Source organism: Taeniopygia guttata, chromosome Z (genome assembly GCF_048771995.1).
Source record: "Taeniopygia guttata chromosome Z, bTaeGut7.mat, whole genome shotgun sequence".
In the NCBI taxonomy this organism is placed as follows: Eukaryota; Metazoa; Chordata; class Aves; order Passeriformes; family Estrildidae; genus Taeniopygia; species Taeniopygia guttata.
The window spans coordinates 33,318,934-33,344,839 of record NC_133063.1 but is presented as its reverse complement, the minus strand read 5'-3'; the positions used below and the strand labels follow the sequence as shown (position 1 = coordinate 33,344,839).

The window sequence follows — 25,906 nt, the reverse complement described above, 5'->3', positions numbered from 1 at the left end:
ACTGTACTAACTGAAAGATTAGGAGTTTCTTACAAGTGCTACTTGCAACACTTTCCTGAGGAATTATTTTATTTCTTATAGCAGTTTTTTGAACACCTGCTGGGTGCTTCTAGTGGACCAATCTTTTTTATTAAACTAACAACCCATCTTTGCTCATTTGTGCTGGTAGGTGATTTTGTCAGATTTTGACCGCTTGAGTTCTGCTCTTAGAAATAACTCTTTGTAAACTAAAGGTTGTTTTGTTTTCTTCCCCCTCTGTTGATAGAGCTCATCTTTGCTTTGTTAGCAATATAGTAAATGAAGTTAACCATTCACTTTTATGTTGTTTACAGCTGTCCTATTCTTATTAAGCACTTGCCGTGATTGTGATTAATTTTCCCATGTTGTAGTGATTTCCTAGATGACTGCTGCTTTGGTTTAATAATGGGTAGTATGCTACACCTTATTTTATGAAGCGGGAGTATCACTTGCCTGGTCATATGCAGGCATTGTTATAATATTCAAGCTGATGAAAACCAGATATTGGTCAATGTACTGAGCTGTTATGGAGCAAATATCCCAAGTGTTTTATACGGAATACTTTGAGTTAAAAATTGGGTAAAAACTTAGTTCAAAATTGTTACTTCTCACTTCCTTTTGATCATTTTAAAGAGAGATAATACCTGGTTTATACCTGCATTTCCAAGACAATTCTTTTGTGTGGATTGTGTAGTGGTGAGGGCAGTAAATTTTTTTTACAGTACAAACCAAGTATTGTGGGGTTTTTGCAGACCTAAGACAGATAAAATTTGCCAAGTTAGTTTTTCTGGTTTGTACCTTTTAGAAATGTCAAAAAAACCCACCAAAACCTATGCTTCTGAAATGCAGTCAAACATGATGTTGAGTATAGAAGTGTTATTTTAGTTTAACATTTTCTTTCAAAGCATTTTTGTTTTTATGTAATTGCTTCCTTTAGTTTCTGATGTTTTATATAGGAAACTTATTCAAGCTTTCCAAGACATTTGCAGCATGAAGGCAGTGACCCTCTCACTGACAATTGTGTAGTCCAGACAAGATTTACAGCTTTTTTACTACTCCAGCTGTGGGTAATATGGTCCTAGACTGTGTGTTCAAACTTGTATGAATTGGTGTTTTAGTCTCGTTTTCAGCAGTATGCTGTTTGTACTCTGGAAACACTTGTTGCTGAGTTAATAAAATAAAAATCAGACTGTCATCATACACTGAAAATAAACAAAAAATGTTGGTATAGTACCTGCTGTATGGTTGTTAATATGGTTTCTGATGAGCCATTAACATAATTCTGCTACTGGCAGTTAATTGTTTTGGAAGTTTGAGGGAGAAGAAATTGGAAAAACCTGTGCAAAAGGAGCAGCTTGGGGTCTGTAGGATGCACGTTATGTAATGTTTAGCAAATCATGTTGTCATTTAAACTTGTGCCTTATGAAATAATTGAGGCTGAGCTAGTTTAATCTTAACAGATTTTCAAAATAAAAGTCAGAAAACCAAATTGAATGGTCTCAAAATAAAATTATTCTAAGGCTTTGTGTTTTAAAAGCTCCCAAACATTGATGGGTTGATCCTCTACTAAAAGCTGTCTGCTGTGGTTGGTTTATCTGGCCCAGAGTTATGGCCATCCCCTGGAGACTTTCATAAACAAAACACGAATTGTGTTGGATGCAGCAGTTCTCTAAACTTGCACAGTGCTTGTTGCCAGGAGGTCCAAAAACATTTCTGTTTCTATGCCTTAGTGAATCTTGATTTGATGCTTAAGGGGATAATCCAAATCCATTCCTTCTGCTATACCTTTCTAAACATTTCTGCCATTCTAATCTGCCTTTAGTGAGCATATGGCTCTGTGGTGACTCAGATCAGCAAACGAGTTTTTTCTGTGGGGTAGTTCCCTGTTTGATCAGCAGGCTGATCTGATTTGTCTTATGGTGCTGTTTAATAGCCACAAGTGGGCTGAGGGTGTGGGAAAGCAGAATCAGGGAATAAACTGCTATTTTGATGGCAGACTGCAGATAGATTACAAAGAAAAATGGTGTGTTTATTTTAATGTTTAGCATGATGCAGTAATGGATATATTGTAGACATCTTGCTATGTCTTTGTTAACTCCATTCAACTTGCTGAATAGCGAACTATCAAAGATCTGGTCAGTAAAAGGGTTCCTGTTGCTTCAGGTTCAGCTACAGCCTATCTTATGGCTGTTTCTCCCTTTATCCTGAGGGAGTGGGAGGGGAACAGTAGAGGAAGTGTGTTTGCTGGCTTTAAGCTGAGATCTCTAGGGTTTGCTCTCTCTTACTTCTAAAAGATAAGGTTGGATTTTTTTTCTACTTGAAACTGTAAAACAGATTTGAAAGCATTTTCAATTCTCCCCATTCAATTCCCCCTGTTCTAGAAAAAATTGTATCAAGTTGTGGATTGCATGTACTTGAGTGTGACTTAATGGTAATACTTGGAAAATGCTAGTTAAAGAATTTCAGTAGTGCATAGAGGTTTTAAATTTGAAATGGCAAATAGCACTGGATAGGACTTCAGCTGTTCTATATGACGTGATTTTTGTCCTTATTCTTAGCCACTGATTGAACTACTCCTCTCCAAAACTGAAAAAGCAAATTGGTGTTTGGTTTTTGAAAATGCTCACTTTCTAAAAAACACCAATGATCACAATCTAGGTTCTTTCATTATCAATTCCAGTTCAAGGCCTCTAATTTGACTCTTCCCTTTTTTCCCCTTTTTTGAAAAGTTTTGACTCTTGAGCTTCTTTTAGCTTAACTTTTTTTTTTTTTTTTAATGATTTCTCTTCCTCTCCACTACCCATTGTGATTTCAGTGCATTACATTGTAAGGTCCCTTTCATTTTGTCTGTGGAGGTTATATGTAGGACAGGAGAAAATACGCATTGAAATTGAATGAAGTGTTTTATTTGCCTTGTACACTTAGCTGGCATGTGATGAAGCTCAATTGTAACATGCTTTTCAACATAAACCCCTAGTATGCAAAAGGCAGGATTGCATTTTTTTTTTTTCAGTGGTTTTACAGGCATGCACAAACCTGTGACTGTTCTTCTGTTGGCAGGCAGCCACAAGAAGTCTCTACTACAAAGTGCATACATGAATGATACCTGAGTTCTTTCAGACTCATCTACTTCCCCCTATCCCTGAACATTTTATCAAGGCCAAGTGACTTGTTAAATGTTTTTAATTACATTAGGGATTCCCCTTAAGTCCTTTCCATGTTGTCCACAGCTGTCTGTTTCTGCTCCTCCCTATTGTTGGATCTGAGGGTTGTGTAACTATTAGGCTGGTGGGTTGACTTGCCATGTGTCCATATGGCTGTTGAATTGGATGTGAGCAGGTGACAAAAGTGGAGGATAGGAAAGAATGCCTCTCTGAGAGCAATAATTGTCTGGTGCAATGGTTTGACCCAGGCCAGCAGCTAAGCAAGGGTGCCTAGCACTAGCATATTTCTATAGGTTGATGTCTTCCTGTCAGTCAAGAAAGGTAGAAGAGGGGTATGCCTGATATATTGCTCCATGAGTCACTTTTGAATGCTGGTATTGTTTTCTGTTACTAATTAACTCAAGTTAGCTTTTTCTGCCAGATAAGGAGCAAACTCTAAGGGAGTGAATGCTGTGAGGGAAAACTGTGATGTGGAGCTGGTTGTGGGACAATTTTTAGGGGCCTGACCCAAATCTATGGTCAGCTCAGATCTTCTGGAATCCTGCTGAAGCATGAGGTGGAAGGAGACCCTAGTCCTGCTCTTCTCCTGTGATCTTGGCAGCACATTCAGAGCTTTCTTGAACATACTCTGGAGCTTTGTGCAGCCTTCCATAAGATGCCTGAGCTCTAATTTGCTAGAAGACAATCTGAAGTGGAAGCAAACAAAATCCATATTTAGCTTCCAGTTGGGTACGTAATTTGAAGCAGGATTGTATGTGCATCAATACTGGCACGATGTCTTGCTTGGCTGGTATTGATGGCAGCCCAGCAGAAGGATTACTGGGGGACCTTTGCTGCCTGTGAAGCTGCATGATTATCTTGCTGCATCCTTTCAAGCTTGCTAGGTTGAACTGATGATATTCTAACATCACATATTGAGTAATAGTTATGTGGTGGTTTATGAATCTCAGCCAGTTCACTGTGGGATCAGACAAATGTCAGCACAGGACATCCCAGAAAAAGAGAAGAGGGAAAGAGGGAATGCCTCTGAGCAGTAGCCTGCAGTTATACAAGTTCAGCTACATTATAAAATTCCTCTCAAGGTGAAGAAAGGTTTAAAACAAGACCAAGGTGTTTAATTCTTGCTTTAAGAATAATTCTTTCAGTTTACTAAGAGACCAATGGCCACAACTGATTCTGGGTTTTCTGTTTGATCAGTCTTTCAGATTTCAAAGCTTTCTGATGTCTATGAGGTCCATAAAAAAAGTAATAGTGTAGTAGACCTCCACAGTAATGCAGCAGTAGTATTTCTGTGGGCTTAAATCTGGACGTATAAGAAGTGTAAGAAATAGAGAAGTATAAGAAGTATAAGAAATAGATACTTGATAATAGTATGTTATTCAGCTTTACTTGTATCATTGCAGAGTCCTCTTGTGTTTCTCTGCCTCCATATTTTTCTTCCTGATGGGATCTACTAGAGCTATGACAATGGTTGCTTATATATTCTCCATCCCTCCCCCCTTCACATGCAGACAAAAACCTGCACATATATATTAATTATACAAAATGCAATTATATATATTTATTATATAATATTATACATATAAAAATATTATTCATATAGGAAACATAGCAACATATAGAATCATAGAATAGTTTAGGCTGTAAAAGCTCTCCAAGATCATCAAGTCCAGCCGTTAACCACCACTAAACTGTGTCCATAAGTGCCATATCTAAATACCTTAATGGGTATTTGGGTTTGGGTAACTTTTTTTTGGGTAACCTTTGGTTTGGTAACTCCGTCACTTCCTTGGACGGCCCATTTCAATACTTGCTAAGCCTTTTGGTGACGAAATTTTTCCTAACATTCAACCTAAACTTCCCCCAGTGCTGCAACTTGAATCCCTTATTCTTGTCTTGTCACTTGTTACTGGGACCAGAGACTGACCTCTCTGTCACTACTGTCTCGTTTCAGGGAGTTGTAGAGATTGATAAAGTCACCTCTAAGTCTCCTTTTCTCCAGGATGAACACCCTCAGCACCCTCAGTCTCTTCTCATCTGACTTGTGTTCCAAGCCCTTCCCCAGCTCCTTTGCCCTTCTCTGGACACACTCCAACCCCTCAGTGTTCTTCTTGTAGTGAGGGACCCAGAACTGAACATAGCACTCATGGCACAGCCTCACCACCATACAGGAGGACAATCACTGCCCTGGTCCTGCTGACTACACTGCTGCTGGTACGGGCCAGGATGCCACTGGCCTTCTTGGCCACTGTGAGGACACTGCTGGCTCATGTTCAGCCACTGCCAACCAGCAGGCCCAGGTCCTCTGGGCTGATTTCCAGCAACATTCCTCCAGCCTGCAGCTCTACACAAGGTTGTTGTGACCCAGGTGCAGGACCTGGCACTTGGCCTTGTTTAACCTCATACAGTTGTCTTTGGCCAAGCAATCCAGGCTGTCCAGGTATCTCTGCAGAGCCCTCCAGCAGATCAACTTGGTGTCATCTGCAAATTTACTGACAGGGCACTAATCCACTCATCCTGATCATTGATAGAGATATTAAACAGGACTGGATCCAGTACTGACCCATGGGAAACACCACTGCTGACCGGACACTAATTGGACTTAACTGCATTCCCCACCATTCTCTGGACTGGCCATCCAACTAGTTGTTAACCCAGCAAAGAGTGCATTTGTCCAAGACATGGGAAGCCCATTTCTTCCAGGAGAATGCTATGGGAGATGGTGTCAATGGCCTTACTGAGTCAAGGTAGACAACAACCATTGCCCTTCCCTCATCTCAAGGTGGGTCACCTTGTCACAAAAGGTGATCAAGTTGGTCAAACAGGACCTGCCTTTCCTAAACCTATGCTGATCCCCAGGTTGTCCTGTACACACCATACGACACTCAAGGTGATCTGCATCAGAACCTTCTCCAGCACTGAGGTCAGGCTGACAGACTTGTAGTTAGTTTCTTCCAACCCTTCTTGCCGATGGTTGTCATGTGGGGTAGCCTCCAAAAAACTGGAGCTTCCCTCATTAGCCAGGACTGCTGTTGATTGAAAGAGGCTCGGTGTGCATTTCCATGAACTCCCTCAGTAGCCTTGCAGGGATCTCATCTGGCCCCAGACACTTGTATGTGTAAGTGGTGTAGCAGATCTCATTGTCCCAGGTTATGGGGCTTTCATTCTGCTCCACTCAGAATGTTGTTCTCTGTTACCTGGAGAACAACTGGTCTCGCTATTAGAAACCAAAGCAAAAAGGACAGTATCTGAGCCTTTCCATATAATTTCTCACTATGTTTCCGTCTGCATCCAGTAAAGGATAGAGGTTCTCCTCAGCTCTCCTCTTGTCACTAATGTATTTATATATACATTTTTACTGTCTTCTATGGCCATAGCAAGATCAAGTTCTAGTTGTGTTTTGGCCCATCTAATTTTCTCTATCCATAACTTAATGACACCAGAGCTACCTGCATTGTCTTTCAAAAGTCATAAACTCTATTTTTCATCCTGCGTTCCAATCAAAGCTCCTTCTTTAGCCAGGTCAGTCCTCTTTCCTGCGTTGTCTTTTGGCACATGGGGATGGCCTGCTGGCTGTGCCTTTAGGATTTCCTTCTTGAATATGAGGATAGCCTCCCAAGGTACTCTGTTGAACAATCTCCTAAACAGGCCAAAGTCAGCCTGCTGGAAGTCCTAGGTGGCAGCTCTGCTGACTCTTCCTACTTTTCCAAGAATTAGAAACCCCATCATTTTGTGATTGCTGAGCTGCAGACAGCCTCCAATCATCCCAGCATCCACCAGTCCTCAGGTCACAAACAAAAAGTCCAGTGGGGGCCCCCCTCATGGGCTCACTCAGCTTCCTGACACCATCCGTATCTTCTACGCACTTCAGGAACCTCCTTGACTGTGCTTTGCTGTATTATATTCCCAGCAGACATCTGTTAAATTGAAGTCCCCATGAGAAAAAGAGCTAATGATTATGAGAGTTCTCCCAGCTGCTTGTAGAATATTTTATCTGTCTTTTTCCTGGTTGGGTGTCTATAACTAACTCCCACCAGGATTTCTGCCTTTTTGGCCTATTGCCTTGATTACTGCCCATAAACACTTAACACTATCGTCACCATCTTTAAACTCTAGACAACCAAAACAGTGCCTAACATACTGGCTACTCCACTATCTCTCTTTCCCTGCTTATCCCTTGTGAAGGGTTTATTGCTATCCATTGTAGCACTTGAGTTGTTGCACCATGCTTTCATGGTGATAGTTATGTCATAGTTTTCCAGCTGCACAATGGCTTCCAGCTCCTTCTGTTTGTGGCCTATGTTGCCTGCATTGGTGTAGATACACTTCAGCTGGACAAAAAAGGTGCCTGCCACCGTTTTTTTTTTTTTGGAGGTTTGTGACAGTTTTCAAATGCTTCCATTGTTTCTAGGACGTCAATAACTCTCGTGTCTTTGTGTCAACATAGATCTCAATTGCCTGCCTCCACTGAGATGGCCAGCTGACAGACCTCACTAGCACATTGTCCCTGAAATACTGACAGGCTGTCCCCAAGCTTATTTCATGCTTATTTCCACCATGCCTGATATTTATCCCTTCCCCTTTTAAATTAAAGCTCCTACAATGAGCTGTGATAATATGTATACAAAAATTCTTTTCCCTCTCTTTGAGACAGGTATACCCCATCTGTGGTGTCATGTAAACCCAACCTAATTTTAGGGTTTCATGACCAACCATGGGTCAAGAAACCCTAAAATTCTGCTGATGACACCAGTTACAGAGCTAGGTATTCTGCTTGATCTTTGTGTGATGTTTCTTATCTCATCTTTCTTTGCTTCTGGAAGGATAGAGGAGAAACTATTTGTGTTCTGATCCCATAACATTATTCTCTGTACATTATTTTACACATAGAAGTCCTATTTCTGTATAAAAAGCATTCTTGGTTACTTAATTTTAAAAGTATCAGATGATTGTACAAAAAGTTACTGCTGTGAGGTACTGGAACTTTTTTGTTAGCTATGACTTCTTATGTGGAACTTTATACTATTACATTATACTGTTACATTAAGGATCGGATTTTATGTCTGCTAATATTGGTCTTGGTGAAGCAATGATGCTGTTAACACTTTCATGAATTTAGGGGTTGTCTGAAATCCCTGAAATTTGAATCTGAAATTTTTGAAATCCTCCAGTCTTCTTCATTTGTATTTAATGTACTGACTACTGTGTTATACAAATTCTTTTATTTTTTTTTTTTTTTAATTTTTTTTTTGTGGATAAAGGTACCAACTTTTGGGAGTGTTTTAATAATATATACATGGTTAAATATATAGTATATTTCATTATATCTATAATATGTGAAGTGAAGAAGATATGAGGAGCTCATGCTTTTTACGTTTCTGTTATGAAAAGGAGAATAATCTCACATTTTCCTATTCCTGTTTAGGATGAGACCTTATGCCCTGTATTCCATAGAAGACCACACTCCACAAAGACCTGAGTGAGATGTTTCAGATCACTAAAAATTAAGAAGCAGAAGCAGGAAAAGAAGTCCCTTTTGGAAGTAGTGATCTGCTACCTTATCTTGGTGGTCTGTGAAACCATAGTCTTCAAGGAATGTCATGAGCGCTTTCTGCATCTTGTTTTGCCGTCTGGCAATATTTAAGTATCTGTGACAAATTTCCCATCAAGATTTACTTACCTTGCTCCCTTAATCCTCTAACAGGGTAATTCTTTAGTTAAACTGTTTGCTGAGGGAAGGTTGACATGAGAGAATAAGAATTGTTAAGATTTTTTTCAGCTGTGTTTAAAATGTGTATGTCTGAGAGACCCAGAAACTTGTCTACTGTAGCAAGGTTTTTAGTTGTGCTAGAAGAGAGATTGCAAGGGACTTTTTACAAGGTCATGTAGTGATAGGAGAAGGGGGAGTGGCTTCAAACTAGTGGAGTACATTAGATTAGATATTGGGAAGACATTCTTTACTGTGAGGGTGGTGAGGCACTGGAACAAGTTACCCAGAGAAGGTGTGGATACCCCACCCCTGGAAATGTTCAAGGCCAGGTTGAGCAGGGCTGTGGGCCACCTAATCTAGTGGAAAGCGTCCCTGCCCATGACAGAGCATTGGAATTGTATGGCCTCTAAGGTCCTTTACAACTCAAGTCACTCTGTGATAATACCCTTCTGCTCTTAATGAGCTGGGGAGAGGAAGTGTTTCCTTGGCTGGTTTTTTTTTGGTTTTTTTTTTTTTTTTTTGGTTGCATAATTTAATACAGATTAGCAAGAACTCCTTCTGAACAGTGGTAACTTGTTGGGATTTTGTCTTTGGAGACTTTTCTGCTGAGAGGAAATCTAGGGTACAGGTGCTTCTGTAGGCTAATTATTATTGTGATAAGCAACCAAGTTAGAGAAGATTTTTCAGGTGTTTTTTCCATGATGCTGGATAGTACAGCTCTTGACACGATCCCTATGGCTTCTTTTTCTTTTTTCTTTCCTCAGCTGTACAGTACCAGACTGTATTAAAAAAAATTCAGTTTCACTACTTAGGGACTGCAGGCTGATTAATTTAATAAATGTGAGTGCCAAAGTGCTTAAATATAACCTGATTACATTCACACATGTTATCTGAAAGCACTTACAAACACTGCTCTGCCAGCATCTGTTTCATAGTTCAAAGGTTGTTGGTGGTTTTGACTGCTTTGAAGTAATATCAATGCAAAATAACATATATTATCCTATACGCAGTACGAACCTTTGAAAAAAGATTGCTTAGCTTTATAATTTTAAACTGTATGTGTTAGTCATGCAGAGTAATGTGGAAATTAAGACCACATTAATTAATGTGATCACAACATACGTCTGAGAACACTGAACCAGCATAAGCACAAGTTAGTGCTCAAAAACACCAGCTTCATCTTACCTCTTTTTGGAGACTTTGGTACATATACTGTAGCAGATTCACTTAAAATATACTTGCATCAACAGTGTTAATGATCCTTAAATTTAATCTCTTCTTTTGACTTCCATGTTACATATTAACCTGGATTTCAATACTGTAACTTTTTAAAATGGTTGGCCTGTTTCTCTGGTAGATTTTGAATTTAATTCTTTCTCAGAATATGTCACTTCGCAAATAGTCCCCAGTGTAAAATGATCTGGTTTGCTGTTAATTTGGTGTTTGGAACATGGACTCTAACAGAGCACCATAGTTACTTTAGTGTCACAATATCTCAGTGCTTTCAAAAGGGCAAGCTGCCACTTCTGTGCAGTATTATGAACAGCACATGAACTGAAGTCTTTCTTAAGATAGAATGTTAGGGACAGTCTTGCCACTTGCTGTCAAAACTGTATGGTGCTTCAGCGCTGAGTAGATTGCGATAGTGCTGCATGTCTTATTTGTGTGTTTTGCAAGGTTTCTGTCTCTTGTGCAGTCTGTAGGCTTCTCTTACTATAATTCAATAGCCCTAATAATACTGTGTCAGCATGGTTTGTAATATGTTGCCTTGCAAGAGTCTGCAGTTTTTCCACTTTATGCTTATTCACCACAGTCCTGCCTCAGAGCTGTCTTCACAACCTAGTACCCTGACACTTCCTTATAGTATTTCCTGTTTGTCATGGCTTTTGTTGCTGTTCAAAGTTCTATGCATTGCTACAGTTTTTTTTTTCTCCTTTGTATTATCTACTTTTGACCCTCCTGCTCAAAGTTGAATTCTTGACACTCTCCCTTTTTATTAGCACTAAAGGCCTTATTTCCTGTTTTGTTTTTGAACATTGCTAGGAAAATTTCTGCCTGGCATAGCTATCTGAATTACTACTTTTTTTTGTTTGTTTGTTTGTTTGGGTTTTTTTTTGTTTTTTTTTTTTTTTCCCTTGTTCTGGCCATCTCTTGGCAGTTAAATGGTCAGCAAGACTATTTCAATTTTCCTCTGAAGAGCTCAGGCCTGAACTCAAAACAGCACTAGGACATAATTGGATTTGTTCTTGTATCTTTCTGGTCAACCCATTGTTTAATTTCTGTAACATGCTTATGATACCTAGCTGCTAACCTGCCTAAAGGCAAACATGCTGGCTGGGGCTGATGAGGTATCAAATGCCACTGTCCCACTTCAGGGGAAAACAAAGTTTAGAGACCTACTGGAACCTCTTCTCTTACTGGAGCTTCTTCATAGTTCAGTAATTTTACTTGGTGAAGATGAGAATTTATATCATTAGATACACATTGCAAGAAAATAATCTTTCAGTCTTCATGGTATAGAATTGCAGTATGGGGTACATATGTTAATTTGCAAATTTACTGTTTCTGCAGATACTTGTCCTTCAGTTACTTGTGTATATGTATTTTCTTCATGCAAATTCGATTGTATACTGGTCTATTGTTACAATGTGGTTTACCACAGAAAGCCAAAGGAAACAAAGCCTCTGTGAATAAAAGAGATTGGACCCAGAGAGTTTCAAAATATTCCCATAAAATGTGATTAAAACGAAAGGAGGCTAGATGTTGGTGCCAAAAAATTGATGTGTTTTATTTAATAGTAAAAGAGGCAAAGAGAAAGGAAGAGGAAAGAAAGAAATATAAAAAGAGGTGTGCATGGGGGGTGAGGGGACAGGGGCAGAGTGACAGGGGTTAGGTGGAAGCATGTCACCCATCCGAGGATCCCAATGGCATCTCCTTGCTCCCCTCCATCTGATCTTGGTGGTGAGCCCACATGGCCACCACCACATGCCCAAGAGTTCAGAATTCTGTGGGTTAATCCACACTTTGGGCAGGTGGGAATGCCCAGGTGCTCCCCTTGCAGGGAGCCAGTTTGACAGCATCCCTTGCAACCCTGAGGGTCTGTTGCATCACCTGCAGTGCTCTGGTGCAGTGCCTGGGCACCCCTTTGGGGATGCCTTTGGTGGGCCACGACACCCCCTCTGCTGGGGACAAGCTTTTCTCAGGGTGAAGGGGCCCAAAACACACCCAAAACCTCTCCTGCCCTGCCTTTGGGGCGAGGGTCTGTGCGGGCTTGGTGGCTGACAGCCCTGGGGCTGTGGTCTCCACTCCAAAGGGGTTAGGCTTGATTCCTGTGTGAATGTGTTCTCCACCAGGTCCTGAGTTTATTTATTGCGTCTTGCCTCCATCAGTGAGCAGTTCAGGGCTTCATTCAGAAGGTCTGTTCGGGGTGTGGTGGTGTTCTCTGCAACTTTTGTAACACAGTTTTACTGTGTAAGCAGAAGTCCTTCATGAAGATGTCTAAGCCATAAATTATAACATTCCGTTTCCAATACCCATCAGCCTTTCAGAATTCAATTTTTTATTCATTTACACAGGAGTGTAGGATTAAACATTCATTTTAGTGAGTTGTGATGTTATTGCCAACACATTTTATATATTTTTTTTGGCAGTTAAGGACATGGTTTAGTTGTGGGCTTGGTGGTGCTGGGTTAAAAGTGTGATTTGATGATCTTAAATGACTTTTTCAAGACCTAAACAATTCAGATTCATTGCTGAAATACCAGAAACTGTTTGAAATTGTGTGTAAAAGTGTGTAAAAGTTGTGTGTAAAAGTTTATCTATGGTTCTGACCCTGCCTTGTGTCAGCTTTTTATAGTACAGTTAATTGATCTTTAATCTTTTCTTGAAGTTGTTAACAAATTGATCAGTAGGATCAACTATTTCCACTGTGCTTTCAGTTTGCTCTAAATTTTGCATAACTTGATGCAGAAAAAAGCACCTGAGACTTTTACTTTTTGGCCTTATTTATAGTAAATTTGTTTTATGATTATTTTGTTATAATAGTATGTTATAAATGACAATATAATACTGGCTTTTGCATTTATGTGTTAGCTTTTGCATGCTGTTATTAATCACAGGTATTTGCATATGGTACAATATATAAATACTTTTAACTGCTTTTGGTATAGTATAATCTCTCAGTTTATGTAGGCGCTATATAGCTTCTATAAATAGTAATGTTATATATATATTATATTTTAGACCATAACCTAATAGAAAGTGTGGGATGTTAAAATGCTTTTTCATGTAACTGACTCAGAGAAGGGTTAATTTCCCACATTCAGGGACCATCTTATCTGAAAGACAAGGTAATCGAGGCAAAAACCAGAATACCGAGAAAAGAAGAATTTATTGACCCTGGTATCAGGGAATAAAACACAAGAAGAAATAAAATATATTGATCTAATCAACGGATGGCATGCAGACAAGTCAAAGGTTAAAAACCAAGCAGGAAAATCCCTGAAATATCTCAAATCACAAGAATGTTTGAATAATGAATGAAATTCATGAATATGTATGTACGCCTGTAATATAACAGTATAACTGGTGTGTTTTGTGCTGGATATTTGTCTTTTTCTTTATTCCCATATTAGACTTCAAAAAATTCTCAAGTGTGAACTTTGTTTTTCACATACTATGTGTTTTAGTGGTGTGGATGAAGGCAGAAAAATCTCTGCTGCAGTTCCAAAAAAGGTCATATTCCTGTTGCTGAAAATGCATTGTGTAAAATTCATTAATATGAAATATCTATTAAATTAAATAAAGCTGAATGTAAACTACATGCCATGCTAAGGTATTTTTTTAGGCATTGCCTTGGACATCAGCTGTTGGTATCAACATTGACATCAGCTATTGGATAGAAAAATAGCTGTTTCTTCAACAGTTAGATTTAATCCTTTTTGCAGCAATTTTAACTCCAAAGCTTTCTTAGTTCTGACTGTATTTTGATTGGCTTTCTCTAGCATATTTTCTTAAGTGGTGTTTTATGCTATTTCTCATTACAGACGCCTCCACCTCAATAAGAAAGCCACAGACAAACAGCCGTATAGCAAGCTTCCTGGTGTTTCACTTCTAAAGCCGTTAAAAGGCGTGGATCCTAACCTGATCAACAACCTAGAAACCTTCTTTGAGCTGGATTATCCTAAAGTATGTATATTATTTAGTGTAGTTTTTTTCCTCCTATGCCTCAAAAAGTCACATGACAATCTTGGGAGCTGTGCTGCTTGATTGTCTTGGATTGTTCTTCCTTCTGCAGAAAATGTATAATTACATATTTTACATGTTGCAAACAAAACTTTTTCCTTTTTAAAAAGCTGTTAATTGAGGAACATGTCCAAGGCTTAGGAGTGAAACATACTCTACACTCCACTAAGACTTGCTTAATCAGTATGTGTATATTGTGGTGTTTATAGATTTAAGTGTTTCATACTGCTGTAAGAGAGTACTTGAGAGGCAAGAAATTTTCCTCAGTTGACTACTTTTCTGTAAGAGATCCTCCAGTGGAGAACACTTTAACTGATAGCCTGAAACATTTTGGTGGTTCTTACTGGTGGCTTATTTAATGAAGAGTTGCTCAGCAATGAGATAGTGTACCTCACCAGCTGTTAGTAGGTAAGGTAGTCTCTAAGCTGTGTGTTAGTGCTGGGAAGCAAATAGTTCATAAAAATCTCACATTTGCTATTGGGCAGTGTTTGAATGTGAATACAAGTGATAAGCAATGCAATTGATAAGTGTCAGATGCTCTCCCTGCTCTAAAGAGCTTAAAAGAAGTCTGTAAATGTTTGCTGTATCATTCAGTACTTGAGGTATGCTCCTATGGATGGGAAAAAGAACACATTTTTTACTGAATTTCTATCTGCTGAATTCTGAAATTTGAAATTCAGCTTTAATATAAAACTCCTCTTTTCTCAGTTCTTCTCAAAACTACACCTGACACTGCTTCTCCCATTATAAAAGGTTGAAGGTTTGTGTAAGCTGTGTGGTAAGTTTGGGTTGTGTATTCTGAGAGCCTTAAACTGACATCTCAGTAGGCAGGGTAAAACAAAAATCCTGAGCACTTGGAACTAATCAGAAATTGGAATTTTTTTCTGTAATGATGCTTTGGGCCTTCTGAAAAGCTTCAGACACGAACACAGGAATTCTTTCAACTCAACAAAGTGCAATAAAGTGTGGCCAAGCACATTTTAAAGCATACTTGAGGTAAGCTGCGTATGCCAATATTGCAAACAGTGCAAAGAATCTAAAGCAGTATCATAAGCTGTTATATGACCTATAATGAGCATTATGCAGCTGAAACATTTGGCTACAAATAAAACTTATTTAATAATGAAAAGAAATATTATATTGGATCTTGCTTTACAAGAAGTAGTCTTAGTTCTTAGTTCTGGATACATATGGATAATAATCTTAAAATGTTGCTACTCCACACAAATTGGAGTTTCAGATAATAATAGATAATAGTATTTTTTCCAAGGAGAGTGAAAATGCATGTGTGAATGCTTCAGTGTATTGCAGCACAGATTAGACAGTATGAGCAAGGTCCCCAAACTATCTGAAAAAACCTTTTTGTAGTTACTGTGCAGAACTATTTTAAGAGCTTGACCAAAAAATTACAACAACAGTACTGCCTGGTAATCAAAGTTCAGCTGTGCAGTGGAAAATTATTGTGGAAGATTAATCTGAAACTTTTTTCAGTGAAGCTGAATTCAGCCTGCACTGATAATGATTCTCTTCTGTGATGCTCCATGTGTGAAATACTCTTCTCTGGGATAGAATCCAGTTATGCCATCTAAAAACTGCAGAACTGCAGAACACATAATATTTTATCAGTGAAGAGTTCTCACCTTCTGTACATATTGTAATTTTGCAAAGGTTTCTCTATTCATGTTAAATTCAGATTAACCTGATGGTGATGCTTGTGTAGGTAAGAATTTTTTATTTTGCTACTGCGTACAAAAGCCATTTGTTTTGAATTTTTCTTTTTTCAATTATTGGAGTCTGAAGTATCTACTTTACTTCTAGTTGAATTTCTTGGAGAATACGGATATGAAAGTGTCATTGCTGCTGTGGAATGAAGATTGGTTATATAATGACTTGGAAAAACAGTTTTATTTTACAAATTTAATTTAATGTGCAGTAAAAAGCTAATTTATTCAGTTATTTTTTTCTGTGGCATTCATGCTGATTCTCATTCAAGATTCTCATTCAAGATTCCGTTGTGATGAGGGAACCTGTCTGCTTAATGAGACAACTTTTTAAAATCCATTCTCCATTCTGTAAGATCAAACACTGTGTGCTGCTTAGCCAGATTGACTTTAAGTTTGCATTCTGAGAGGTAGAGATATTTGTCTGATAGTTTGTTTTGCTAGAACAAATCTTAACTCCCATTTAAATTATTTTAAATTTCCTCAATATTCTGAACGGAGTTAGAGTAGTTCAGGCTTTTGTGTATAAAAATACTATTCTTTATTGGAAGTGTATATATATATTTAACTTAATTTCTGCTGTTGTATGTAATACCCCTTACTGAACAAGAACATTAGACATTTTCACTATAGAGCCAATCGGCAGCTTTCAAGATACAGATAGTTTTTGCTTAAGTAGTTTAGTGAAAATAAAGTTTAATGAGATGATAACCTTGGACTGTAAAAATGGTTTCTGGGTATTTTGATCAGAAATTTGTATTTTAGTTGTTGCATTGGAGCTTTAATAGCTGTAATTTTAACAGGATAAGAAAAAAAATTGTATTGTAAGAAGTATTTAACAAATTTGCTGTTTACTGCAAAAGCAGAAATACCTTTATCAGAGCTGTCTCAGTGTTGAGTGATTCACATTTCTTCACCCACTATCACTAGACTGTGTAAGCATATAGCAGCTACAGTTTTCCCTTACCACTGTTTTTTCAACCATTACTCTATTAAAAAGAAAAGACAGATATGTTACATATACATATTCCTGAGCTTTGGTGTACAAATAAGTGTACATACATACATACATATAATGGTCTCTGTGGGTTGTCTTCCAACTCTGTTCTGCATATGCATCTATGAAGTAAAGGGTTGGAAGATGTAGTTCAGAGATATGCAGTTATAGTTTATTATAACCTCATTCTTTCATATTTCAGGTGCTTTCATTTCATTGAATATAATATTTGATTTAAGATTCATACGTGAGCAAAAATGGAAGTGGAGACAAAAATTTTACCTTGTACACCAGAACATCTTATTTCATGACTAATAGAAACCATTCAATAACAGCAGAAGTAATGTTCATCAGTAAAAGTGTTCATTGAGACACAGCCTTAGTTCTTTTTTTATAAATACTTGGCTGTGCATTAAAAAACTAGACTCATTTAGCCTTTTTTAATTCTATAATAGCACTCTTTTTTTTAGCTTACTACACTATTAAGCTTTATTTCATAGACCGTATGGATATTAGCTGTATGTATGTAAATATATATGTGAGTGTATACATTTTTGTTTTTACTAGTATGAAGTACTACTCTGTGTACAAGATCATGATGATCCAGCTATTGATGTGTGCAAAAAGCTCCTTGGCAAATACCCAAATGTTGATGCTAGACTGTTTATAGGTAAGCAGTGCAACTTGAAGGTGGGACTTGTAAAATGATAGGTCTTCAACTCCATATAGAGTACTCCATATAAATAAATAAACAAATAGTTGTCTTGTTCAGCCCATGTTGCTTCGATAGCTTAATCACCAGTCTGTGGTAAAAAGTAAGTTTGTAATCAATCTGTGACATCAGTTCGAGAAAACTGTAGGAGGAATGGTTTGGATAACCCCTGCAATTTTTCCTCCTAATTTTAAAATAACAGTTTAAATGCTGTCTTTGCACAGAACTAACTATGCCGGAAGTGGCCCACATCTGGGGCTACATTTGAGCTTGAGGTCCTACAACAATTCTTTTTCATCTGCTTAGGCTGTATGACTCTTTCATCACTTTATATTTGAGTAAGCAGAGGAAAGGCGTATTAGAACAAGGTAGTAAAATGTAATTGGTTTTTTTTCTCTGATATAAAAAAATATTGACCACGTCTGTCAGCTGGATGTAAAGGAGTGTGTCTCACTTTGTTCTGCTCCTTTTTTATTTTTCTGCTGAAATTACTGTAGAATACAATCTCCATAATCATAGTCTCAAAGAATAAGAGATGAATAATGTTTACCGTATAAGAATGTAGTAGTAAGCTTTATAGTTATACTGCTCCTTTAATTACATTAATCTTGCTACTCTGCCATTTTAAAGAAGCATTTGAATATTTTTCCTTTTATCTTTCCAATTACAAAATATAGAAGTGAAGGTATAATGTAAATATTTTGTATAAAAGTGGACTTTAAGAATTGGTGGGTAAACATTTACTCTTCTTCAGCTCATATATTTAAATATTTTGAGTATTGAATCTGAATTCCAAAAACTCCTCATACATTAATTTTGTATGATGATTTTATTTTTTAGGTGGCAAGAAGGTTGGCATCAACCCCAAGATTAATAACTTAATGCCTGGCTATGAAGTTGCCAAATACGATCTCATATGGATTTGTGATAGTGGAATCAGAGGTAAGTGTGTATTTGCTAGCTGTTAGACTGTGCTTATTCACTGTAAGCAAGCAGATTTTGGAGACTATTTTAACTGAGAATATAAGCAGAAATTAAAGTTAAAAGTCTGAAAAAATGTTTTCATGGAATAAAAGATTAGCCTCTAGTTAAAGGAGAAAATACCTTTAAAAATATTATTCAGACTGTTTCCATTTTATTTGTTGTTGTTGATCTTAATAATTGTTAATCACTAATACTGTTTTTCTGAAACTGTTTTTATAAGATAGCATATGTAAAGTGTATGTGCTCTCGCCACTGGTACTAAAATGAGAATTAGTGTCTTGCTGCAGTAGTCTGCTAATGACAGAATTGCTTCTTCAAGTGTTATTTTTCATTTGTCACTTAGTAACACCAGACACACTGACAGATATGGCAAATCAAATGACTGAAAAAGTGGGCTTGGTCCATGGGCTTCCCTATGTTGCAGACAGACAGGGTTTTGCTGCTACCCTTGAGCAGGTGAGTGCAGTGTTGCAGTGGGGGAATCTTGTTTTATTCTTTTTTGTTTGCAAAACCTTGCTGAGTGAAAGCTGTACTGTGCCTCTTGTACGTTGTGAGTGAGGAAATACTTTTAGCTGCAGTCACACCTTCTAACTCAGGGTAACTAGGACAACTTCTAAGTGCTCCAAAATTATTCTGTGGTGCTCTGTCTGTTGATTCAATATTTAAGTTTACAATATGAGCAGTAAAGATTAAAAGATACACATTTTGGAGTTTAAAATTATTCAAAAGCTGAAGACTTGAATTGATAAATGCTTTCTAGTGCTTAGTCAGAAAGGACTAATTAATTCTACTGTGATATCTGAAAAAGCACACAAAAATGGCCATGACAAGTCTAAGCTAAGTCTAGCTTATGCAGTATCTTACTTCCAGGAGGATTTACAAGCAGAACCTTTAAGAAAAGTAGAACAAAAGCGAGGCTAATATCCCATTTTCCTGTAGTACTGCCTCAGTGTTCTGTAATTTTCAGCTGAGAGACTACCTGAGCAGGAATGAGACTCATATATTTACCAATCCTTAATATAATAGTATTTTAGTAAGAACAGATTTATTAAATGAGCCTTTTTTTTTTTGGGGTACATATAAATTTCTTAAGACTTTTAATTTTGTATACCAGGAAGTTGCATAGGTCTGTTTGTTACAGGATCTGTATCTGGTTTACTCTGACTCTTGTTCTGTAGTGTTATTTCACGTCTCACAATAGTTGTAGTGAAAGAGTAAGTGAAAAGTTCATTCCCATCCACCATCTTCATATTACTTATTCTGTCTTATTCTCCCCTATCCTCTTTCTCAGTAAGTTCTCTTTGGTAGAATGAAGCGGTTCAGTATTCTTTTTTGTTCCTTGTGTCTCAAGGCATGTAAGGTAATAAATTTTCATTTGGAGCTGGCATGTTTAAGACATTTTGGCCCCAAAGCTAACTGATAGGGATGAAAGACAGAAATGTGAGAGATGAAAGTGTGGTGAAATTCAGTACTCCATCATTGCTCTAAATGAGAGATGTTTTTGTGATTTTTTTTCTCCCTTTTTTCCTTTTTTTTTTTTTTTTTAATGATACAAAGTCTGAATTTTCTCTTGCAAGAGGAAAGCAGAGACCTATAGCACAAATTCTTCCTAAAGCAAGAATTACAGCTCCTGCTCTGGTGATCTTGGAAAAGCTTTTTGCCTGCTGATCCAGTATACTGCAAGATGAGCATGCCTTTTCATAAATGAGTTACTGTACTAGTGTGAAGGCAGTCTACACTAAATAATAGTGAGAGGCACTAGCACTCATTCCCTCTATTGTTTTGTAGGTAGGTCACTCCTACTGAATCTTGTAAAAAGGTTTGCAGGTTTGCTCACAATCTGAGGGGTTTTTTCACTGTTTTTTTTTTTTTTGCAAGCATGCTAAGTAAACACCAATGCTTCTGTAGAATCATATATTAAGTTTCTAAGAACTTGTATGCAGGAATGCAGTTAATTTTCATAAGAGGAAGGAGAGAACATGTCTGTCAGTTATCACCACATAATATATTAATTTTAGTCATTAATCTGTTACTTAATGAATTTTTAATACATGTATTTCCCTGAGAAAAAACTCAGTAAATTAGAAATTAAGTACGAAATGAAGTGCAGTAGTTCAATATATGGATTTAAAACCTGCTTATAGATTTGCAAAAATATGACCAATACATGTCTCATATCTGGTGATACACTAGGTTTTTTAAAATGGTACTAAAGGTCTTTCCAAATACACCATCATAATTGACCACACCTAGTATTTTTTGCCCTCCATATGTTTCCAGAGGAAAACTTGTCAGTGTAGTACTTACATACAGAATTTTAAATGCCTTTTGTTCTTTTGACAGGTCTATTTTGGAACCTCACATCCAAGGTCATATATTTCAGCCAACTTAACTGGCTTTAAGTGCGTAACAGGAATGTCATGCTTGATGAGGAAGGATGTCTTGGACCAAGCTGGAGGACTGATAGCTTTTGCACAGTATATTGCTGAAGATTACTTTATGGCCAAAGCTATAGCTGACCGGTAAGATGACTCTGAAGTAAGCTTATTGCTTTGGGTGTAGTTTAACTCTTCCTTTTTCTTCACTTTTTGGATTTTTTTAAAACACATGGCACATACTGTAAGTATAGGTGTTCATGTCAGCTTCACATATATATAGCAAACATGTTAATGACATGTGCTTTGTCCTATCAGTATAAGGCTTTTAGAAATAATTAAGCCATGTCATTGTCAATTCCTTTAGAGAAAAGTTTCAGAACTTGGTTTTAAATATTTGTTTTTTTCCAAAGAAGAGTCTTCTTAAATTCTTTTTTTTTGCCTACACTCATTGTAATAATAGGACACATATGTCAAAGAAACATCTCAAGCCTAATAAAATTCTTGGGTTTATCTAGCTGGTTTTTATATCTCTTATTTGCACATTTTTATTATAACAAATTCCTTTTGCAGGGGCTGGAAATTTGCAATGGCCACGCAAGTTGCAATGCAAAACTCTGGCTCATATTCTATTTCTCAGTTTCAGTCCAGAATGATCCGGTAAGATTTTGATCTTTCCTTCCTCTCCTGCCCATCCCTGCCCCCTTCTTCTGATGGGGATGGCCTGATAATTAGAGGGAATAAATTTTTCAAGCTAATTTGATCTAATGCCCAGTGTGCTAAAGTTCGTTGCACAGCATGATGCATGCTTCTTTGTTAGTGCTGGGAGAGAGGCACTGACTTTTCACAGAAGAATGACTTACAAGAATTAAAAAAAGTTAACACACCCCTGCCCTTAGAGCCTTTTAAATGCTATCCATAGGATCTTTGAAAGGGAGGTTTTTTGCAGTATTTTATTTGGAGGGGTTGATTAAAAGAGATTATCATTTTAGAAAATACCTTGATGGCTCATTTGGTGAGGCAGGGGAGGAGGAGGTGATGAATAATGCAAAGTAAAAACTTTGCATTATTCTCATTTAAACTGATTTGTTTTTCTTTTCTAGGTGGGCCAAACTACGAATTAATATGTTGCCTGCCACAATAATTTGTGAGCCAATCTCAGAGTGCTTTGTTGCCAGTCTAGTTATTGGATGGGCAGCTCATCATGTGTTTAGATGGGATATAATGGTATTTTTCATGTGTCACTGCTTGGCATGGTTTATATTTGACTACATTCAACTAAAAGGTGTTCAGGTATGTAATTTTATTTTCCAGGAGGTTACTAAAATTACTTATTGCCATTGATTTCAGCAAAAAGCTAAGCTTAATTAAAACCATAAATAATTCTGTTGACATGCAGGAAATAACAGACCCAATCCTGTTACTTCTCTGTCTTCCAGCTTCAGTTACAGTATCATGAAAATGAAGAAGTAGTTTTGGTTGTAATTTACAAAATTCCACACTTGCCTCTGACTAGGCTCTGAAAGTCTGTCTGTTCCGCTAATTATTTTAAAAGTCTGCTCTACTTGGGCATATGCAGAAATTTTAAGTACTTTTGACAGTACAAGAGCAGAAGCTTTGTAGGATTTCATTTCGTGTGGGGGGTTATTATTTTATTTTAGTTGTCACTTTGTTTTACATTTGTTGAGGTGTCTATGTACTCATACATATATTTTTCACTTCATTTTTTTAAATAATGTGCAAGGAGAACAGCTGTAACCTACTTCCAAGGCCTCATAAAACTTTTAACGTAGAAAAGTGCCACAGATGTGAACAGCATTTCTTCTTCTAATGTTGTAGAAAATATTTAATATGGGTAATTGTATCTTGAACAAGAAAATATTATTGTGTTTTAATGAAGGATGCTATTGATATGTAAATATGCCTAGTAAACTCTATAAACAGTTTTAAAAGGTTTTAAATTACTTTAAAATGTCTCTTGAATTATCAGTATGATTAAATACCTTGTTTTTTATTATTTCTAGGGTGGTGCTCTGTGTTTTTCAAAACTTGATTATGCAGTAGCTTGGTTCATCAGAGAATCCATGACAATTTATATTTTCCTATCTGCTTTGTGGGATCCCACTATTAGCTGGAGGACAGGCCGCTACCGATTACGTTGTGGAGGCACTGCAGAAGAAATTATTGATGTATAGCCACACATTTATAGCTGTGAATGCGAAAAAGCAAAGGGGGAAAGAAAAGTATTCTAAGTTGTTTATATACTTCCAAGAAAATCTACCTTCAGTAGTTTTATTACATGTATGTTTGGTATCTGTTCTATTTTTGCATGGCACTTGCATCTGTGAAAATACATCTGTAGTCTTGGCTAAATGGTACCTTCTTCCTATGTACAAATAAAAATTGGGAGAATTGGTCCTGACATCTGTTTTCTATTTAAATGCTCTGCAGCAGACTTTTTTTTTTTTTTTAATATCCTCTGGGATATGAACAGCTTCTTATTCCTTGGTGTGCTAGGCTAATGAATCTAGGGTTCACATAACTGTTTTCCAGCTGGATTGCACAAGGCTGTACCTAGTAAAATCACAGAGGTACAGCTGATTTTTGTTTTATCCCACTAAATTGTGATAGTAATGGAACCTTGGGAAAGAAGCTCTGAAATATTTTATGCCTACCTCTTCTAGTTGCTGCAGAACATTATGAATAGAAAGACTAAACTGCTTTGCAAAAACAAACTGAAGTAAACTTATAGTCTTGTGTTTATATGTATATAGGGAATATTATAATCATTGCAGTAACCAAAAGTGGACTGAGTTTGATAAGAATGAGTTAGAAGGATTTACTGGTCAGGCATGTAGTATGGGCATCTTTTGGCCAAGTCTGATCTGGTTCTGTCTCTTGAACCTTGTTAAGCACTGTGCTGTAACTAGCCAAGGTGATCCCCTCAGTACTTCCATCCTTTTTTAAGAGGTGTTTTTTTTTTCCCCTGTGAGTGAATGCTTTCATGGTGGGGAGTGGGGGGTGTTAGGTGTGTGTGTGGGACATAGTAGGGAGCAGAAATACATTTCAGAAACATTTCACACATGAGCTATTTTCTTACACAATGTCTTAAGAATGTAATTTCATGATGCAGGTATTTAATATCTTTGTAAAGTGAACATACCTATACTAGTCATAATTAAGTATTCAATTGCAGTAGATATTGTGAAAATATTAAAGGGCCAGGTGAGTTTGCTGTTACTGATTAAAACTGTAGTCTTAATTTAGATATCAAACTAAGTTTACTCTTGGCTGTTTGCCTGTTAGTGTAGCCTTTAAATTGGACTTCTGTATTCCAGTGGTATGACTAAAAGGACTAGATTATAATGCATGCCGTGGTTTTCTTCTCTGTTCCCTGTAACTTGGTTTTCAACCTCATTGTAAAATTTCCTAATTTGTGGTGAACTGGACTTGTTTTCTTTGAACACTTTTTAATAAAAAAAACCAAAACCTTAGCAAGCTAGAGAAGACTGTTGCATAAGCCTTTTGTTTTCATAATTGTATTTATGCTGCTTTACTTTTCTTCATATGGAATAGCATATTGTCACCATGAATGTGACCTGCTAATTATAAGGTTATGTCAACAAAGCAGCTTTAAAAATTTGATGATGATGTGTAGCATATTAGCAATAATGATATGTATTTATAAAAATGGACTTTTTACCTTACTGAGCCAATCTCTTACCCATCATATGCTACACAAGTGTAATGTGTAGGTACTTGTTGTAAAACATACTCTGGGCCAAGATGCTTCATCCACCTTAATATCTCTTTTGCCTTATGGTAACATGGAACTTTTTTTAATGGGCATTTCTTTATGAACAAAGGCTTGTGATGCATGCTTCATTCTTTTCATGTGAATCAGGAAGAAGCACTTTTCCTGAGAAAAGCTTTACACTGAAACCTAGTCTAGTTGTGACCCACAAAAGCATTTTTTTTTAAATATTGTTTTCAACATAGTTGAATTTTACTGACAATGTTTATATCTTCATTTGTTTCATGAAGTTTGTTGCCATTCATTGCACTACTGAAGTGAAGCTTAGGTTGCTACTTAGCTTTATGCTGATTTCTATGCAGGCAATGGAACAGAACCAAAAAAAAGGCTGAACAGACTTCCGTTTAAAAAACTAGGTGGGGATAATTGTTTAACAGGTGCCATCTTTGGCTGTGAAAAATAAAGCTTCACTTAAGCAAATTATTTCATTTGGGTATTGTTTGTTTGATGATGAAATGGAAACCAACAGTGTCAAATGTTGTAGACAATACTGCAACAGAACTTTTAAAAGTTATAAACAGCTTATGTAAAAGTTAAGTTGATTTACAGCTGTGTAGAATACACCTTGTTTATTTAAAATAATTGTATTTTTTTTTCCTTTATTTAAAAATAAATTTTGAATACAATCGCTTTGGAGTACTTTTTTCTTTTCTTCAATGATGCTGTAATGTGACAGATTTAAGTGTTTATGGCAGTTTTGTTAGATTATATTTCTAATAAATCTTCAGAGCAGTAAAGGCATGTGCCTTTGAAGGTTTTTTTACAACTACACCATCTCTTTTGGATTTTATATTTGACTGAAATTAACTGAAATGTGCTAAACTGATTTTGCTTTATTCTTTATTTTTTAGAATAATTTTAGTGTACAAAAATTTTACAAGTGAACAGCATAGTTCCGTATCTATTGTAACTAGCCTGGATTCAGATTTTAGAGGTGATACCTTTTGCCACAAAACATGTTGACATTGACAAATAATGTTGATCCTTTGCTTTCAGGTACACTTACTCAAAAGCACTCTGAACTTGCTCTGCCATCTAACTTGGATTTCTTTTGTCATTTACCTACCATTTATGAAGATCATGTGAAACTTAGTAAGAGACTGTGTTTATGAAAGGGTTGTTGGAATCCTGCATACATGGCATAAATAAACACAACTCAAAAACTGT

The 25,906-nt window shown here is 37.0% G+C and overlaps 1 protein-coding gene across 1 annotated transcript in view; it reads left to right on the top strand.

Annotated features, from left to right (window-relative positions):
- Positions 1-25,367, top strand: part of UGCG (UDP-glucose ceramide glucosyltransferase) — a 31,124-nt gene extending 5,757 nt beyond the window's left edge. Inside the window, exons 2-9 of the mRNA XM_002188455.7 lie at positions 13,938-14,079; positions 17,422-17,524; positions 18,407-18,508; positions 18,894-19,006; positions 20,894-21,072; positions 21,499-21,585; positions 22,029-22,218; positions 22,950-25,367. Coding sequence (XP_002188491.2) covers positions 13,938-14,079; positions 17,422-17,524; positions 18,407-18,508; positions 18,894-19,006; positions 20,894-21,072; positions 21,499-21,585; positions 22,029-22,218; positions 22,950-23,120 — 1,087 coding nt within the window. The 3' untranslated portion in view covers positions 23,121-25,367. The remainder of the gene's footprint in view (positions 1-13,937; positions 14,080-17,421; positions 17,525-18,406; positions 18,509-18,893; positions 19,007-20,893; positions 21,073-21,498; positions 21,586-22,028; positions 22,219-22,949) is intronic.
- Positions 25,368-25,906: the final 539 nt, after the last annotated feature.